This window comes from Moschus berezovskii, chromosome 19 (assembly GCF_049115385.1).
Source record: "Moschus berezovskii isolate FMDL1 chromosome 19, NW_MosBer_1.0, whole genome shotgun sequence".
NCBI lineage: Eukaryota > Metazoa > Chordata > Mammalia > Artiodactyla > Moschidae > Moschus > Moschus berezovskii.
Window position 1 is genome coordinate 74,142,780 of NC_142478.1, and position 18,243 is coordinate 74,161,022.

The following is an 18,243-nucleotide window of genomic DNA, read 5'->3' on the forward strand; positions in this document are numbered from 1 at the left end:
GTGCGTGCTCGATCCCTGCCCGCCTCAGCTCACTCTCCCTGCGGAGGACCGTGTCGGTCGTCCAGGAGAGACACTGGGTGCAGGCTGAGGCGCAGACGCCTCCAAGCCCATGCAGGCCCTGCGTTAGGAACCGGGGTTGGGTGGTGGAGGGGTTGGCCTAGTTTTCTCCATGTGCATGTCAGACGCGGCTTTTCTAGGATATGGCCCCTCCTGAGATGAAACAGGGCGGCTCAGCAGTCCCCCAGAGTCGGCTGCTCTCGTTCCCAAGCCCCTGACGTGGGGTGGGCGCAGAGGAGCTGAGCCCTAGCACCCTCTCATTCCGCGGAGGCCCTGGTGAGCCCCGGCCAGGTCACCGAGACCTCCGAGCCTGCTAGCCCCATGCTCCATGCTGCCCACCCCCCAGGCCCCTGGCGCTCCGCCCACATGGGCCCCCTGACCATCCCCCCTCCACGTGGGGGTCCTCGGCCATCAGCATCCAGCCTGGATGCCTGTCCCTTCTTCCCGGAACCGCCCCAGCCCCCACCCCGTCCTGGACTCACCAGGTCAGCCAAGCTGGCTGTGGCCGAGCCTGCCCACGGCAGCCCTGGCACCCACGATAGGGGTCATGGGGGGCCTGTGGGTCAGGCCCTGGTGGGCGTATGTGCACGCGTGTGCTCGTCCCCACGGAGCTGAGCGTGGCAGCGGGCACCGCCGTCTGCTGAGGTGGACGCTGCCCCAGACCATGGGGATGGGGTTGTCCTTGCATGTGGCCCTCCGTTTCCCCGAGTAGGCCCCTGTTCCCGCCCGTGGCCTCACTCACGGGTCAGACAGGCAAAGCAGCTGGACTCGGTGCTGCCCGCGACCCTCTGCAGAGCATGGTCCGAGCTGCTCCCAAGCGCCAGAGGCTCTAGTGATAACACGGCAGGGCAGCAGCTGGGGTCTGTGCGTCCCGGGTGGAAGGCAAGTGCCTTTCGCTGCTACTGGGGGAAGGAGAGGGAACCGGCACACTCCCAGTAGAGAGGCTGCCCGGGTACACAACAGACGGAGCCAGCACCCCACAGTGGGGAGGCCCGTGCCTGCACACCAGCTGGCAGCGTGAAGGCCCGGCGCTGAGAGCGGGGGCTGTGAACTCTGAGACTCAGCCCTGGGAAGACGGGGGTTAGGTCAGGGGGAAAGGGCCGGGTTAACGGCCCGCAGGAAGGAACCAGGAGCAGTCTGCAGGTCTGTGTCGGCTCAGGTCTTACAGGGTGGCTGCGCTGGGTCCCTGGGCCACGTGGTCCCCATGGACAGCATGGCCGGAGGCACCTGGGCAGCAGCCAGCTCTGAGTCTGAGGGTGCGGGCCTCAGGAGGGGGTGGCTACTGGAGAGGCCTGTGCTGCCCAGGGAGCACGAGAGGCCCAGAGAGGTGTGAGCAGGCCTGCCGTGTGCCCCGCTGGCTGCAGGCCTGGGGCCTTGCCCGTGCTTGTCTGGATTCCACAGCCCGGGCCGCCATATGCCTCTTGGCCTTGGAGTCTTCCTTTCCACTCGCACGCAGATGACAGTCCCCGCCCCGAGGCCTCTGTTCGTTCTCTGCTGCTCATTTGACATGGACACCTGGAGACTCTGGGACTTTGCCTCTGATCTTTTTCTTGTTTGTGACTGCCCCCGCCAGGGGTTACTCACACAGACAAGGCCAGAGTCATCCAGTCTCACCTCCTGTGGCTCCCTCTGGCTTTGGTGGCCACCTCGGGGCTCCCAGCCCCCACAGGGGTGCAAGTGCTCCCCCCGAGAGGTGGTGGGGAGCAGACAGCAAGGAGGGATGGCCAGGTGACGACACCAGTGTGGACAGGGCGTGGCTGTTGCGACTTGAGGACATGCGGCTCAGGCTCTCCTGGCCTGAGACCCAGCGCGGTGGGCAGAGCCTTGAGATGGTCAGTCTTCCTGCGGCTCTGTGGTCTCTGGGAACCCAGCCCAGGTCCTTCCAGTGCCAGGCAGAGTCCTGATCCTCCAGAGGGGTGCCAGACTGCTGCTGTGGCCCTGAACACAGGGTGGCCCGGGAGTGCAAAAGCTGCCGGCTGAAGGTTGGCCTTGGGCCTGTTTGGATTGGGGGCACGTGGCGAGCCTGGGGAAGCTGGTGGGAAAGAGCCAGCCTGGGCAGGACAAGTGGAAGCTACTTGGCTTGGGGACCTGTCACCAGGATGGGCCAAGCGGCCCTGAGGCCTCTGGGTGTCGGTCAGAGGACAGCGGGTCAGTCGTGGTGCTGGCTGGGCTGGGGGAGAAATGGTACGGGGGCTGGTGCCCGGCCTGGGCTGGGGGCAGCGTCTCTATCAGCCCTGTCCCCGCTGAAGCTCTGCCTCTGAGCCAGGGCAGGAGAAGCAACCAGGGGCTGGGGGATGACTCCACGGGCCACTCCACAGGAAACCGCAGGGGAAGGCGCCGTGCTTTCCCTGGAGCTTTGGCTGCCCTGCCAGGAGGGACGCCCACCCTTCATCCCTGAGCACCGTGGAGCTCTGCAGAGGGCTCCCGAGCCTGCCGGACCTTTTGCCCAGCCCCACTGCTCCCCCGAGTCTCATCTGCTCCTGCGACTCACAGACCAGCTGGAGAAGCCGCCCCTCCCTGCTGGAAAGCCCCCTGCAGGGTGCAGTGGCCTCTGTCCTGCCCTCCCTACTGGACGATGGTCCTGGGAGAGTCGGCACTCCAGCTCCCACCGCCCCACCGGGTCAGCAAGGACAGCCCCCCACTCACCCAGGCCTCTGCCCTGCACAGGGCACAACTCCAGGGGCCCCAGGCACAGAGCTGTGCTGGTGCAGGCTGTGGACAGCCCAGCCCGGCGGACCGCTGGCTCCTGTCCCTCTGCTGTCCACTCTCCTGCACGTCCCTGCCCCGCTGGGCCTGGGACGCCTGGTCTCACAGCCTCCCGTGGCAAGGGCTATGTCCCCCGGTACTGCCGGGGGCCCGGCCGGAATCTGCTCGGATTGGCCGCCCAAGTCAGCCGTGCCGCTGGGCCTGCTTCCAGGCCGAGCAGCGAGCGCCCGCGCCCCGTCCGGCCCCGCCGCCCCGCCCCGGCCCGCCGAGCGAGCCTCCGCGCCATGGCCCGGCGCCCGCCCTAGCTCCCTGCACAGATGCCACGGCGGAGCCGGCGGGTAGGAACTTGCCTGGGGCGGGCCGCGGCCGTCTCGCCCCTCTGCCCGCGGGCTCCCCGCGCTCCGGAGCTTCGGCTCAGTCCCCTGGGACGGCTCGGGCGCCCGCCCACCCGCCCGGCGCGGCAGGAAGCCCGCGGGCCGCGGTTTCCCGGGCGCCGCGGCGGAGGAAGTCGGCAGGCAGCGGGGCCGCGGCGCCCCCTGCCCCCGGCCGGGGCCCGCGCGGCGCCAGGTGGGCGGCGAGGGCGCGGGCGGGGGCGGTGGGGGCCGGGCGGAAAGCCCGCCCGCGAACCCCAGGCGAGCCCAGCCGGCCCGCCGATGCCGCGAGTGGGCGCGCGGGGGTGTGCGCCGCGCCGCCGCCCGAAAGCGAAAGCCGCCCGCCCGCCGCCGAACCGGCAACTTCGCGGCGGGCGGCGCGGGCCCGGAGCTGCGCGGGCCGCTCCCGGGGCTGGTGAGCCGGCCGGCGGGTGGGCAGCGGCGCCCGGCGCGGTGCTTCCCCGCCTATAAATAGCGGCCGTGCGGGGGCGGGAAGCTGGTGCCGGGTCTGGCGAGCGCAGGGCCTACTCCCCGCGCCGGGCCGGGCCGCTGTCCCGCCGCGAGTGGGCGGGAGGGCGCGGGCGGGGCCGGCGCGGTTGCCGGGTGGGCTGCCTCCGCTGCACTTCGTTGTTTGTCATTTCTGCTTCTCCCCGGAGGGGGAGGGGACCAACAGTCTGGCAGTTCTGGGGACCCCGTGTTGTGCGACGTCTCATCTGGCAGAAGAGCCTGGAAACGGGCGGGCGCCGGCTGCAGGCAAATGGCAGGCTTCCCCAGCCCCTGCCTGCGCGGGGGGGACTCTTCCCGGTGGATGGCGCGGGGACTCCCTTGCCCTCCTCGGCCCAGCCTGGAGGGCTCCCGGGGCCAGGGCAAGGGCGCCCCTGGTGGCCTCTGTGCGACCCTACGGCCAGAGGCGGACCTCAGGGGTTTGCAGAGGAGGCCTCAGGACTTCCTGCCCCCAGGGGTGCTCAAGTTAGTCGGGCCCTGACACACCCTTAACCCAGGGCCTGGAGCCAGCTGGTGGCCCTGACTGCTGTGGGAGGCACCCGGCCCTTGGCTCAGCAGGGCTTCAGGGAGATGGGGAGCAGACAAGCTGGACACTCTGTCCTGCTCCACTGGGGCCGTTCCTGGAAGAGATGGAGCTGTCCGGGCCCGGGAGGGGAGACGTGGTGCCCGGCTGGCCGGCCGCGGCTGTGCCGCTGCCCCTAGTTGGGGACAGGTGGGGTGTACCCGGGGGGCAGGCTGAGTTCTGCTGCCACGGGTCCTGGAACTGGTCTCTCCTGGGGAGGTGTGAGTGAGACAGGAGACAGTGGGGGGGCGCCCTGTGAGTACTGTTGGCCCTGTGGGCAGTGGGTGCAGCCTTGCACAGCCTTCCCTGTTCCTCTCCAAGTGGTCGTGCTATTGGGGAGGTTTGTGTGGGTTCCAGTTAACAGATGTCTCCCCAGGACAGTGGAGGATGCTGGTATCCTTCCCGACAAGGCTGCTCCTGACCTCAGAGCCTCACTGTCCAGAGACCGACCCCTTGCTGGCTCAGCTTGGGGTCGGCCTGCAGCACCGAGGCGGTCCTGGAAACAAAGTCTTTATGTTTCTCTGGGGGAAAGGTCCCTGCCCTCCTACCTTGACACCCACCCCTGCCCTTAGCCCCACTGAGGGCTCCCTCTAGGCCCCTGCTGCGCGGAGTGGGACGCCAGCGGGCTCTCCTGGCCTCGCCTGCTGGGAGCGCTGAGTCACCGCTGCGCCCTTGCCAAGGGGGGGCAGGAATCCCTCTGTCGGGGAGGCGGGTTCTCCCTCCGGCGCTCTGTGAACAGGGAGCTTGGACTGAGCAGCTCTGGGAAGGGGGCCGGCTGGGGGCTGGGACCTGGGCTGGCCCGGGCAGATAGACAGATGGAGTCCTCCCCTCATCTCTGGGCAGGCAGCCTCAGCCTCTGTGGGAGGGGTCCAGCCCCAGGGGAGGGAGAAGAGCTCTTACCTGGCCTTCTTCCTGATGATGGTGAAGATGCCTCCCTGGAGGTCCCCCTGGAGGGGACTTGGGAGAGTTGGGGCTCCCTCGCGGGGTGATGCGCTGAGGTCACTTGAAGTGATGGGGAGTCTGTGATGACGTAGGAGAATCTCACGTGTGCTCTGTTAGCGAGTTAAATACTAGAATGAGAACTTCGCGTTCCTCCACGCCGTCTGCTCAGGACACCTGGGTCACAAGGCCAGCCCTAGGGGGTTGCCCATCCCCCCCACTCTCCCTCCCCGGGCCGAGGCTCCTGATGCAGGGCTTCCTCCGTGGCTTTTCCTGAACCGCCTCCTCCCTAGAGTCCTGGCTTTCTCTCCGCTTCCTCCGCAGCCCAGCCTCTCCTGTTCCCTCACCCTGCAGTGCAGACCATCCCTCCAGGGGAGCGCCAGACTCATCAATGTGATTCCCCAGGTACGGGGATGCTCTTGGTTTTCTGTGTAGTTGCCCAGCCAAGCTACCCCGGGGGACCCAGGGATCCCCTCACAGCAGTGGGGCTCCATCCGGGGCGCAGACCGCCCAGGCCTGCCACCCATGAGCTGCCCCGAGGTGGAGGGCACTTGGAGCAGGGTTTGCAGCCTCGACCCGGAACCTTCGTTTTCTGGAGAGTCTTATAGGCCGGCCGGATAGCCCCCTAGAAGGTCACCTCTATGTAGGCAGTAGGAGGTCTACTGACCGAGAGGCACGCTGAGGAATTCAGAGTCTAGGGGGCCGCGGGGCAGGAGGCAGGTCAGCCCTTGACACCGCCCTGGAGCCCCTGCTCAGGCGGACTGGACTTGGGAGGGCCCCAAGCGGACATGGGCCCTTGGGCGTCACCTGCCCCGCTGCCTGCTCCTGCCTCTTTACCCCCAAGATCTCTGGGCCCCGCGGCCTTGCTCTCCTTGCTTCCTCCCCCGGCCCAGGTGCAGCTCTCCTCGGCTTTCCTGGGTGCTCCATCTGGGTGGTTCCTCTGCCCTTGCCCGTCAGTTAGAGCCGCGCGGGCACCCAGGGCGCAGCCGCATCCCGCACGTGCAGCAGTGGGAGGGGCTGGAGGGCAGGCCTGCAGCAGGGCCCTGGGGCTCGGTCGGGGAGCCTCTGAGGCCCTCGGGGTGCTGGGAAGGGCCTGGCTTCCCCCACGCTATCCCCCCCCGGCCAGAGACTGAAGTGACTTGGTGTCACTGTCTGGTTTCCTCCGTTCCCGAGTCTCTGTAAGTCACAGGCCTCGTTGCTGACTTCTTGGTCCTTTGTGAGAGTCCAGGGAGGGTGCACGGTTGGTTACGTACCCGGACTGTGCCTGCTGGTGTGGACACGGGACGAGTCCATGTCCCCACTCAGCACCCCACGGCCTGAGCCTCGCTGTCCCCCGCCCCCCCAGAGGAGCCTGGCCCCCGGGGCTCAGCAGGGCTCGGGCTGTGTGTCTCATGTCCTGCTCTCCTGCCCTGGCGTTTCCTGGCCGCTTGCTTTCCCCAGGGAGGCTTCGTCTCCACCCTTGGAGTGGAGGATCCTTGACTGAAAGGTGAGGTGTATGAAGGTGACGGGCGGGCCTGGGGCCCTGGAACGGCCCCGAGGCCTGGGATCCCGAGCAGTGGCCCAGCTGGTGGTCTGCTGTGAGGGCCGGGACCGGTCTGGGTTGCTGTCCTCCGTCTGCCTGGCTCAGAGCCGGCCCTGGGCCCCATGGAGACGCCGTTCTGGCTGCCCTCCGCTGCCCAGGGAGCCACGCTTCTCAGTGGCCCACACTGAGGCGTCTGGGGAGGTGTGGACCGACCAGCCAGCCAGGAACTCTGGGGTGGGGGGAGAGGAGTCCTGGCCTCTCCAGGAAGAGGCTCTTCTCAGACTCCGGTGTGCTGGGCTCAGGCTGAGCTGTGGGCCTCGGCAGTGCCCCGTGCCCAGGGGGGCCTCTCCTGTCCGTCCCCTCCCTGGGATCCCCTCCTCCAGGCCCCGCTGTCCAGCTGCCCTTGAGAGCGGACTGCCTGTCCGTGGGTCAGCTGCTTCGGCCCCCTTTCCTCAGGAGCAGCAGGAACGTGCCCAGTTCTGGGCTGCAGGGAGAGTTCAGGAGCTGGTGTTAAGCACCTGGAGCTTTTCTGGTAGTTTAGCTGGTAAAGAATCCACCTGCAATGCAGGAAAACCTCAGTTTCTAATTCCTAGGTGGGCAAGACTCCCTGGAAAAGAGATAGATTACCCACACCAGTGTTTTTGGGCTTCCCTGGTGGCTGAAACAGGAAAGAACCCGCCTGCGATGTGGGAGACCTGGGTTCGGTCCCTGGGTCGGGAAGATCCCCTGGAGGAGGGCATGGCAACCCACTCCAGTGTTCCTGCCTGGAGAATCCCCATGGACAGAGGAGCCTGGCGGGCTGCAGCCCATGGGGTCAGAGTCGGCCACAGCTGAGCAACTAAGCACATGCGTTACGCCAGGCCCAGAGTCCGGGGCTCCATGAATTACCCAGCAGGCAGTTGAGGTCGGTCTTAGAGACCTCATCTGCCCGCCAGCAGCCTGGAGCCTCAGCGGCAGGCAGCAGGGTCAGCTGAGATCCTGCAGAGGAGCTGCCGGGCACGCGGGTGAACTCTGGGCACGCTGAGGCTGCCGCTGCACCCCCACCGCCCCCCAGTGCCCACACGGGCATCTTCCCGGTCAGGAAGGAGCCCCCGCGTGCCGCCTGGGGGCGGGCACCTTGAGGAGCGGGCCGAGCTGTGGCCCCCCAGCCCCACCAGCACCGCCGCCCTTGGTGGGGGTCCGGCTCCTCGCCGTCCTGCTCCAGCCTGTCCCTCGGACCCCCAAGCACATCCGGGTCTTCCTGTCAGGCCCTGCAGCCCACGCCATTCACTTGGTCCCAGCGTGCCCCCTGCCTCCCTGGGGCCTGCATGCAGCCCTCTCTGGGTGGGCATAGGAGGGGCGGGACGGGGCCGCTTCCCTTCCCCCCCCCCGACATGGCGTCCTCGCCAGGTGCCCGGTCACTTAGGGGGCTTCCTGTCTCTGCAGGGGCTCCCGTGGGAGGTGTTCCTGCCCTGCCCTGGGGGCTGGACACGGCGCACCCTTCCCAGACGCCTGGCTCACCATAGCCCACGGAGGCAAAGGTGGGCCTGTGGGCTTGCTCACCACCTGCCCACCTGTGGCCCCTCAGTCTGCCCAGGCCTCGTGGTAGCTGTTTCCCTCCTGCCCTCCGTGCACTCTGCCTGATTTCTTTTGACTGCCTGACTTTCTGAAGTCACTGGCCTCAACGTTGCGCCCTCGTGTCCTCACCCAGCCTGGGGTTAGCAGGGAGGAGCCCTTGTGTGAGGGGATGGGAGTCAGGCCCGTCCCAGGGGGGCTGCCCACACCCCAGGAGGCTGGGTCAGGGCCATGGCCTCCAGGCTGCCTGCCCCTTGCTGACCTCGGCTCCCTGCCGCCACAGAGTGCAGGTCCAGCCAAGCCGTGCGCCCGGAGTCATGAAGGTGACGCCCCAGACTCGGCGGACCCCGCTGGGAGGAGCAGCGTGTGGGGAGCGGGCGCAGGCAGGGCAGCCTCGGAGGGCGAGATGGGCGGCGGGCGACTCCTCGATGCCACCCGCCCGTGTCCTCATCGCGGCCCTCGCTGCCTGCAGTGACCCCGTGGGCTGGCAGCAGCGGGAGGCCAGCCCCCTCCCCCGTGATGCCGTGCCCTCCACGGAGCATGAGCATCTGCGTGCGCCCTGGCTCACCTTGCACACCTCTCTCTCCTTCCCACAAGTGTGTCTCCATCGCTGGCCCTGTGCAGACTGTGGCAGGGACCACAGGGATGCCTGCAGGGGCATGGGGGAGCACGGGCCCTTCCTGGGTCTCACGCGGCTGCCCGCGATGCCCTTCCAGCCCCTGCTGTTGCACCTCAGGCGGGCTGCTCCCCCAAGCTGCTGCAGAAGCCATGCCCGCTGGTAGGAGGTGCAGCATTGGGACCCTGGCCCCATGTTGGCCGGATGGTGCTTGTCAGGCAGCGCAGGGCCAGCCACTTGGCCTTTCCCGAGAGGGCCCCCCGTGTCCACTGCGAGCCGGTGACCAGGCTGCAGGACTCGGCCCTGAGAGTTTGGAGCTCCTCGCTTGCCTTTAAGACTCAGGGCTGGGGGTGGCCTGGCTTCCCCCCAGCTCCGCCCTGGGACTGCTGGAGCAGGAGGGGGCGCTGTGGGTAGTCGTCTGGCTCCCCAGGACATGGCACCGTGGGCCCCATGCACAGGAGGCAGCGCTGGGGCCCGTGGTGCCATCCTTCCTAGGCAGGAGTTTCTCCAGGGTGCTGACCACGGGGTCTGCCTGGGAGCCTGCCCCGGAGACAGTTCCTAAGGTCCAGAACCTGGACCGGGGCAGGTCAGAGGCGTGAGCTTTTTCTGTTCACTGATCCCCCACCTCAGCCATGCTGGCCGTCATCACCCCTTGATTGGGCCCATGCCAGTTGGGGGGTGCCATGAGAGCCATACTGGGGGTGCTGGCTACGGGCCGGGTGTTGCCCAGCTCTAAACATGGCACAGGGTCGGTGCATGGGCTCCCAACCAGCCGGCAGACAGTGGGGTCAGCCAGGGGGGGAAGTGGAAGGGGTCCCGGCTGCACCAGAATGCTGGGCAGACGTGTGGAGGGAAGGTGGTATCCAAAGTCCCTGGGAGCGGCCAGTCACTTTGGGGGGACCCTCCAGAGTCTCTGGGCGCTGCTGGACGGAGTGCTGTGGACGGCCAGGCCTGGGGCTTGCCTGGCCTGCCCAGCTGCCGCGGTTCATGGCGGTTTCCCACTAGGAGCAGGTCCCCCCAGCGCCGTCCGCCCGTGTGGTCAGCACCCGTGGGGAGCCTCGTGGGCCTGGGCATTTCCCGGTCCTGCCATGCGATGTGGGCGCGCCCTGCCTGCTTCCTTGTGGGGACGACCGGGCCAGCGGGGAGCCGGTGCCAGTTCGCGACAGAGGGGGACGCTGAACCGTGCGCGTGTCCTCCGCCCCATCCGCGGGGCCGCCGCCTCTCACGCCCACGCGGTCCGTCCTGCAGGGCATCTGGCGGATCCCTGTGGACGAGATCGACCGGCCGGGCAGCTTTGCCTGGCACATGAACCGCTCCGTCGTGCTGCTGCTCAAGGTGCTGGCCCAGCTGCGGGACCACGGCACCCTGCTCAAGGTTTCCTCCATGCTGCAGCGCACCCCGGACCAGGGCAAGTGAGTGCAGCCCCGCCAGGTCGGCCAGGGTCCTGGGTGACAGCCGGGAGTGGCAGTCCAAGCTCACCCCCCACCCCTGGGGCTCACAGCCTCAGTCTGGGGGGCCCAGGACACACACAGTGCGCCGAGTGTGCGGGAGGAAGCCCCGGGAACACTTCCGGGAGCAGAGGGGCACAGACCGCCATTGCCGCGTGGCTCTGACGTGTGGCCTCCCCCATGCACTGCAGGAAGTATTTGCGAGATGCTGACCGCCAGGTCCTGGCACAGCGGGCCTTCATCCTCACTGTGAAGGTGCTGGAGGACACGCTGAGCGAGCTCACAGAGGTACGTGCCCCCCAACCCGCCAACAGCGCCACCCGCGGGACCCTCAGCCCGCGCCCTCACCCAGCCATCCCCTCTTCAGGAGCTGTGCTCACCGTCTATTCGTGGCTGGGCACCCTGAGACCCAGAGGCCAGTTGCCACCCTAGCAGGGGGGGTGACTGCAAGCCAGGGCCGTCAGGCCATGGGTGCCCCTGCCCAGCGAGCCTGGCTGGGCCCTGGTGGGGGGCCTGGGTGGGCTCGTTCATCTCTGCCGCCAGCACACTTGTCGGTGGGGCAGGGCAGCTGCTCCTCAGAGGCATAGCCACTGGCAGGGTCCCTTCAGACAGCACTGTGGCCCTAGCCCTGGCTGGCGTGCAGGACCAGAGTGGCCTCGGTGGGAGAGCCCGAGGTGGGCACAGTCAGTGCTCGGGGGCAGGGAACACCAGAGACTGCGTGTCTAACCATTGCTTTCCCCATAGGGGTCGGAACAGCCCAGTCCCAAGGCCTGCAGCGTCCCTGGAGCCAGGATGACCACAGACGTCTCCCACAAGGCCAGTCCTGAGGACAGCAAGGACGGTCTCCCGCACCCCAAGAAGCCCCCTCTGGCCGACAGCTCAGGGCCAGGCGCCGAGCCAGGGGGCAAAGCGGGCCCTCTCAACCACCGGCCCATGGCCATGGACGCGGGGGAGGGCGCAGACCAGGCCGGGGAGCACAAGGACAAGGACAGCCCCCGGGCCGGCCCCACCGAGCCCATGGACACAGGGGACGCCACTGCCCGAGGTGCGGACTCCGAGCGGGGGCTGCCGCCCCTGCAACCAGGCTGCCCCCCGAGGGACCGGGGCCCCGAGAGCCGGCCTGCCGAGCTGTCCCTGGAGGAGCTCAGCATCAGCGCCCGGCCGCCTGGCCCGCCAGCCCCAGCCCCGCCCGCCGCCACCCCTGCCCCTGCTGCCGCCCCTGGGCCCAGGCCAGGCACCCATCCGGAGGAGGCACCCCCACGGCCCAGCCGCAAGAGAAAGCTCCTGGAGGACACAGAGTCCGGCAAGACACTCCTGCTGGATGCCTACCGTGTGTGGCAGCAGGGCCAGAAGGGCGTGGCCTACGACCTAGGCCGCATCGAGAGGATCATGTCGGAGACCTACATGCTCATCAAGCAGGTGGGTGGCCGTGGGTGGGCCCTTGGAGGCCTTGGGGTGCGCGTCAGGTGGTGCCCTGCGGTCCCTGAGGTGGTGCCATCCTCGGTGCCCTGTGGGTGGGTGTCCGGTCATCCCCGGAGGCCCCGCGGGTGGGTGTCCAGTCATTCCCCGGAGGCCCCATGAGTGGGCGTCCGGTCATCCCCGGAGGCCCCGCGGGTGGGTGCCAGTCATTCCCCAGAGGCCCCATGAGTGGGCGTCCGGTCATCCCCGGAGGACCATTAGTGGGCATCCGATCGTCCCATGGAGGCCCCGTGGGTGGGTGTCCAGTCGTTCCCCACCAGGCCCCGTGGGTGGGTGCCAGTCATTCCCCAGAGGCCCCATGAGTGGGCGTCCAGTCATTCCCCAGAGGCCCCATGAGTGGGCGTCCGGTCATCCCCGGAGGCCCCGCGGGTGGGTGCCAGTCATTCCCCAGAGGCCCCATGAGTGGGCGTCCGGTCATCCCCGGAGGCCCCGTGGGTGGGCGTCCAATCATTCCCCGGAGGACCATTAGTGGGCATCCGATTGTCCCATGGAGGCCCCGTGGGTGGGTGTCCGGTCGTTCCCCACCAGGCCCCGTGGGTGGGTGTCCAGTTGTTCCTGGAGACCCCGTGGGTAGGTATCTGGTCATTCCCAGCCACCCTGAGGTTTCCTAGTGTGAGCCCCACAGTGGTTTAAGTATGTTCCAGTTTTATTTAACTACACCTCGGGAAAGCTGGCGAAATGTCTACTGAGAGAGACAACAGCCTTCTAAACAGTGTCAGACTTTGTTTTTTTGGGCTCCAAAATCACTGCAGATGCTGATTGCAGCCATGAAATTAAAAGACGCTTGCTCCTTGGAAGGAAAGTTATGACCAACCTTGATAATGTATTAAAAAGCAGAGACATTACTTTGCCAACCAAGGTCCGTCTAGTCAAGGCAATGGTTTTTCCTGTGGTCATGTATGGATGTGAGAGTTGGACTGTGAAGAAGGCTGACCGCCGAAGAATCGATGCTTTTGAACTGTGGTGTTGGAGAAGACTCTTGAGAGTCCCTTATACTGCAAGGAGATCCAACCAGTCCATTCTAGAGGAGATCAATCCTGGATGTTCATTGGAGGGACTGATGCTAAAGCTGAAACTGCAATATTTTGGCCACCTCATGCGACGAGTTGACTCACTGGAAAAGACTCTGATGCTGGGAAAGGTTGGGGGCGGGAGGAGAAGGGGACGACGGAGAATGAGATGGCTGGATGGCATCACCGACTCTGTGGACATGAGTTTGAGTGAACTCCGGGAGTTGGTGACGGACAGGGAGGCCTGGCGTGCTGTGATTCATGGGGTCGCGGAGAGTCGGACACGACTGAGCGACTGAACTGAACTGAACTGAAACATATGTAACTACCCTCGAAGGAAAGGAGGCCACTTGCAAAAGCCTCATCAGGCCCAGTGTGGGAAGGCCCTGCCACTTTTTCTGTTCTGCTTTTTGTATTTTGTAATCCCTCAGGCATAGATTTTTATTTTCCCTCTAATTAGATAAAACTAGGTTCTTTCCACAGGAAGAGCCCCGGGCAGCGTCAGGCCGGCACAGGGTGAGCGCTCTCACCCTGACGCTTCCCTCCCGGGTCGTGCCCACGTGTGCCGCCGCTTGCGAGGCTGTCTGTTTTATCGCCGCCTCTCCAGCATCAGCGTGACATTTTTTTGTTGCTGATAAACTAGGAAATATAAGCCCTGGATTTCCTGCTGGCAAGGGCAGGCCCTCTCCCCACCCCAGGCCAGTCGTCTCCCCCACCCAGGGCGCCCCCCTGGCCCCCCGCCTCATCCCCACCTCACTGTCTCCCGGGCTCCCTCAGCCCAGCCTACCACCCAGATTCCAGGGGGTCAAGGAGGCAGCTTGTCACCCAGGCCCCCCCAGCCTCCGCCCCCGAGGGTGAAGTCACACGGCCACAGGTGTGGACACAGCGTGGCCAGCTGGTCCCGAGCAGCAGCCCTGGGGGCTGGGACCCGGGACGGGGCAGGGGCTCACCCCGGGGAGCAGCATGAGGGGCTTGTCCTGGGCACTGTCCTCGAGGCCCTCTGACCGTGGGTGTGTCTTTGCTCAGGTGGACGAGGAGGCTGCCCTGGAGCAGGCCGTGCGGTTCTGTCAGGTCCACCTTGGGGCCGCCGCCCAAAGGCAGGTAAGTGTGGCCCCACTCATGCCAGCTGCCTGAGTGCAGGGCGCAAGGCCCCAGGCTGCAGGCCGGGACTGTCCCCATGGTTGGGGGCCCAGGGCAGGTGGGAGCAGGCAGCTGAGCCTCAGACCCTGAGGGAGGGACATGGGGTGGGACCCAGACCCCAGCGCTGAGTGTCGGTGGCATGAGGGTCCCGTCACCCCCACAGCTCCTCTCTAAACCGGAGCATGGTCCCTGCCCCATGGACCTCACCTGTAGAAGCGGCTCCTCGGCATGGAGGAGGCACTGGGGTGGGCCAACAGGAGCCCATGGGCGGGGCCCAGTGTCCGTCCAGCCTCCTCTCTTTGTCTGGAAAGACCCCTGCCACTGGCTGGGGGGCCCGGCTGGGGCAGGGCCAGCTCAGGTGACCCAGGAAGGTGGGGTTGGCTGCAGGCTGGTCACCGGCTCCAAGGGCGGGTACTTGTCCTGGGGTCAGTGTGGCCTCTCAGTCCCCAGGGCTGGCCTGGCCGCCCCGCCCAAGCAGCAGGAGGGCGGGGACCCCACTTTCACCTTCTGCCTCCAGGAGACGCCTGCCCTCCTACTGGAGGTCCACTGGAGTGGCAGGGGCGTCCACACCCGTGGAGCCAGGGATGGGGTGTCTCCCAGGGAGCAGATGTCAGGAGAGACAGGGTCAGGGTGGGGTGCCAGTGCCCCCAGGAGGCATGAGGCTCCCGCAGTCTCTGGCCAGGGTCCCCCCGGCAGTTCAGAGAGGATGGTGGACCCAGGGCCGGGGCTCTGCTGCTGGGCACCGCATGGGGCCCCTGCCCCACCTCGCAGCTGCCTGCGCAGAGCCATGGCCGTCACCCCCCGAAGTGGGGGGCTTCGGACGAGCAGGGAGCTGTGTGTCCGCGGGCGGGAGTCCCCGGAGGGCCCGGCTCCCTGAGGGCCAAAGGGCTGTGTTGGGGCTGCAGCCTTGAGCCTGGGAGCTCCCACAGCAGAGCCCACGTCACCCCTGCTTTCAGGCCCCTCCCGCCGGTGGCCTCAGGAGGTCACCCTCCAGGACTGATCTGTGCTGCAGCCACCGCCGTGGGTTATGGGTGCACGATCCTGGCTGGCACCCAGCAACGGGAGGGTGCAGGTCTCGACCAGCCTGGGGCTCCTCTGCCGTGCCCTGGACGTCCTCAGGCGGGTCCCTAGGCCCCCAGCGGCACGCGACGTCGGCAGGGTGGGCCAGCCTCACCCCCACTCTGCTCCCCCAGGCGGCAGGGGACACGCCCACCACCCCGAAGCACCCCAAGGACATGCGAGAGAACGTCTTCCCCGTGGCCGCGGCCCCTGCAGCCCCTGACCCCACACTGGCGGACGCCCCACTGCGGCCCAGCGATGGCCACGCCAAGCCTCGCCCCACACCTGCCACCACCTCTACCCCAGATCCGGCCAAGGACGCTGGGCCCCCGCGGCCACAGAGGCCCGAGGCTGCCCCCTGCACGTCCTCCCTGCGCCCAGGTGAGTCCGTGGCCTCCACCCACTGGGCAGGCACAGCGAGGCCGCAGCGGGAGCGGTCCCCCACAGCAGGCCTGTTGCGCCTGGTGACCCCCGAGTGCTGTCTCCACCCCCCGCCTGCTGTGTTCTTCCTCCCACGGAGACTCAGCAGGGTCCAGGGTCCGGACCCTGGGCTCACACACCCTCTCAGCAGTCTGCATCCCCAGAGACGGGACGCAGGGCTGGGGCTCTGAGGGCAGGAAAAAGCCCCAGTTCCTTCCACACATAGGTGTCCTGGGAAGTGCAGCCCGTGGCGGGCAGGGGAGCCCGGCTGATCAGGGAGGGCGCAGGTTTCAGGACGCACACGCACGCACACACACATGTGCGTCTCCCTGCCGGCTCTGCACAGCTGGGCCGGCGCCTGGAGGTGGCATTCAGCTAGGAAGCCCCGGCCCCTGACTAAGCATTCCCGTGGGTCGCTCAGCCAGGGCCCCCGGGAGCAGCTGTGTGAGGACAAGTGTGCCCAGCCGGGTGGGGACAGCTCAGCACGGCCCCTGGGGCCACTGCAGAAGGGCCTGGACCAGACGCCGCCCGGGCCCGCGTCATGGGGGCTGCTCCTGCCCCTGGCTGCAGGGTTCCCGCCACTCCACCTGCTCTGTGAGGCCCAGCAGGGCAGCTCCAGGCCCCCCAGGGGCCGTGCCTGCCTCTGCCACGTGTGGACTGGGCCCTGGGAATGCAGAGACGGCTGGGCAGTCAGAGAGAGAGGACAGGGCCAGCCCACCCTCCAGGGGCTGGAACTGACAGCTGGGAGGCCCGACACCCCCTGACCGGGGGAGGAGCGACTGTGATCCCTGCTCCTGGGGATGTGGCCGGGTGCTGGGGTTGTGGAGGGCCTGGCAGGACCGTCCAGAGCAGGAGGAGGACAGGAGGCCCCACGTGGCCAGGTCCGAAAGGTGTGGCCTGGCAGGAGGGCCTACTCAGCCCACTCCATCCTCAGCTGGGTCGTTCGGGTCCAGCGGCCACTCCTGGGTGCAGGGGTGGGGCCCTGTGGTGTCAGGAACATCCTGGCCCCACCCAGGCCATTGTGTCGGAGGAGGCCTGCACGGTCACGGCCACGGTCGGGGTGGAGAGCCCTGTCCCGAGGTGGGGCACACGTCCCCCACTACTGCTGTGTGTCCCTCCAGGGGGAGAAGAGCCAGCGGGAGGCACAGAGGGCCTGGGCTTCCCACCCCAGGAGCCGCGGGGCAGCGAGCATGTAAAGACGGCCCCCGAGGGCCCCACGGTGGAGGCCGCTCCCCGGATCGGCGCCCAGCCCACCTGCAGCCAGGGTAAGGCCCAGCACGGGCCCCAGGGCCAGCAGGCGGCAGGGGCGTCCCAGCAGAGGGATCTGGAGACAGCGTGGCAGGGTAGATGAGAAAGGCAGGGGTGCCCAAGCGCCCCGTTCCACGCTCTGCCTCACAGATGGGAGCAATTTGGGTGGTGCGGAGCCCAAGCCGAGGCTGCCTGGCCAAAGGGGAGTGCACCCTGCCCAGATGGAGAGGGGAGGAGGCCAGGGCAGCTGGGGGCCGGGCTGGGCAGGGCACCCCCGGCTTCGCGTCCACCTCCCTGCCCGAGTCAGAGCCTGTTCCCAGTAGCCAGGCCCTCGGGGAGGCAGAGACACAGGAAGTGGCCCGGGAGCCTGGGAGCCAGCACCCTGTGGTCTAACACGGCCAGAGGCGGTGTCTGGGTGCCTCTGTCTCTCAGGGAGCGGGGTGACGAGGCCTGCAAAGGAGAGGGGCCGGCCTGGGAAGCTGCGGACCCCGCTCAGCCCTCTGGGTCCGTCCTGCAGTGGCCAGCTCCAAGGCGCCCGGCAGCGGGAGTGCCCTGCCCCCCGAGGGCCCCCCAGGCAAGGCTGAGCCTGGCCGGGCCAAGTCGCGCCTGCTGCCCAACATGCCGAAGCTGGTCATCCCCTCTTCCACCACCAAGTTCCCCCCCGAGATCACTGTCACGCCGCCCACCCCGACCCTGCTCTCGCCCAAAGGCAGCATCTCGGAGGAGACCAAGCAGAAGCTGAAGGTGACGGCGGGTCCTGGGGGCGCCCCGGGTGGGGGGCGCGGGCATGGGCTGGGCCGCCGCTGACCCCTGCCCTCCTGGCCGGCGCAGTCGGCCATCCTGTCTGCACAGTCGGCTGCCACGGTGCGGAAGGAGAGCCTGTGCCAGCCGGCGCTGGAGGTGCTGGAGACGTCGAGCCAGGAGTCCTCGCTGGAGAGCGAGACGGACGAGGACGAAGATTACATGGACATCTGAGGCCCTGGCCCCGGCCCCGGCCCCGGCCCCGCCCCGGCTCCCCGAGCTCCTCCGGGCCCGCGCCCTTTTTTATGACCTGTCGACTTTGTACGTGGTGCCTCCCCGCCCAGGCAGCCGCGTCCACGCTCCGCGGGCTCTGCCTGGGTCACGGCGGCGGAGGGCCCTTTTGTTTTTTTGGTTGCTTTTCTAATAAAGATGAAACAGTTATCTCGGCCTCTTTGTCCCTCAGCGTGGGGTCTCCATCTAGGGCTTCTGGGCCCCCTCCCCCGGGGCCCATTGAGTCAGGGCAGCCCCCCACTCCTGGACGGGGCACAGGGCTGAGGCCGCGTGCTCCAGGGCCCGGGTGCAGGACGGTCTGGCTGGGCGCAGGGGCTGGCCGGCACCCCTGCATGGCAGGAACCCGGAGCACGGGTCTGCACTGACCGCCCCACCACCGCACTCCCCCTCCAACGGGACCAGCCCCGTGCGCTGTGCCGGAGTGGGAGACAGCCGCGTGGGGCCCCTTGTTAGAAAGGTAAGCATCTGTGACGCAACAGCAGGGCAGCGCTGGCCGTGTCCTCCAAACCCTAAGCCCGTCTGTCCTGGGGACGCACACACCATGAGGGGCCCGGCCTGCCCTGGGGCCTCATCTGG

General features: G+C 67.7%; 1 protein-coding gene across 1 annotated transcript in view; it reads left to right on the forward strand.

Moving 5' to 3' along the window:
* The window catches only part of CABIN1 (calcineurin binding protein 1), a 72,781-nt gene extending 54,942 nt beyond the window's left edge, over window positions 1-17,839 (forward strand). Inside the window, exons 33-40 of the mRNA XM_088827866.1 lie at window positions 10,080-10,243; window positions 10,471-10,567; window positions 11,024-11,698; window positions 13,795-13,869; window positions 15,102-15,348; window positions 16,509-16,652; window positions 17,153-17,379; window positions 17,467-17,839. Coding sequence (XP_088683992.1) covers window positions 10,080-10,243; window positions 10,471-10,567; window positions 11,024-11,698; window positions 13,795-13,869; window positions 15,102-15,348; window positions 16,509-16,652; window positions 17,153-17,379; window positions 17,467-17,610 — 1,773 coding nt within the window. The 3' untranslated portion in view covers window positions 17,611-17,839. The remainder of the gene's footprint in view (window positions 1-10,079; window positions 10,244-10,470; window positions 10,568-11,023; window positions 11,699-13,794; window positions 13,870-15,101; window positions 15,349-16,508; window positions 16,653-17,152; window positions 17,380-17,466) is intronic.
* Window positions 17,840-18,243: the final 404 nt, after the last annotated feature.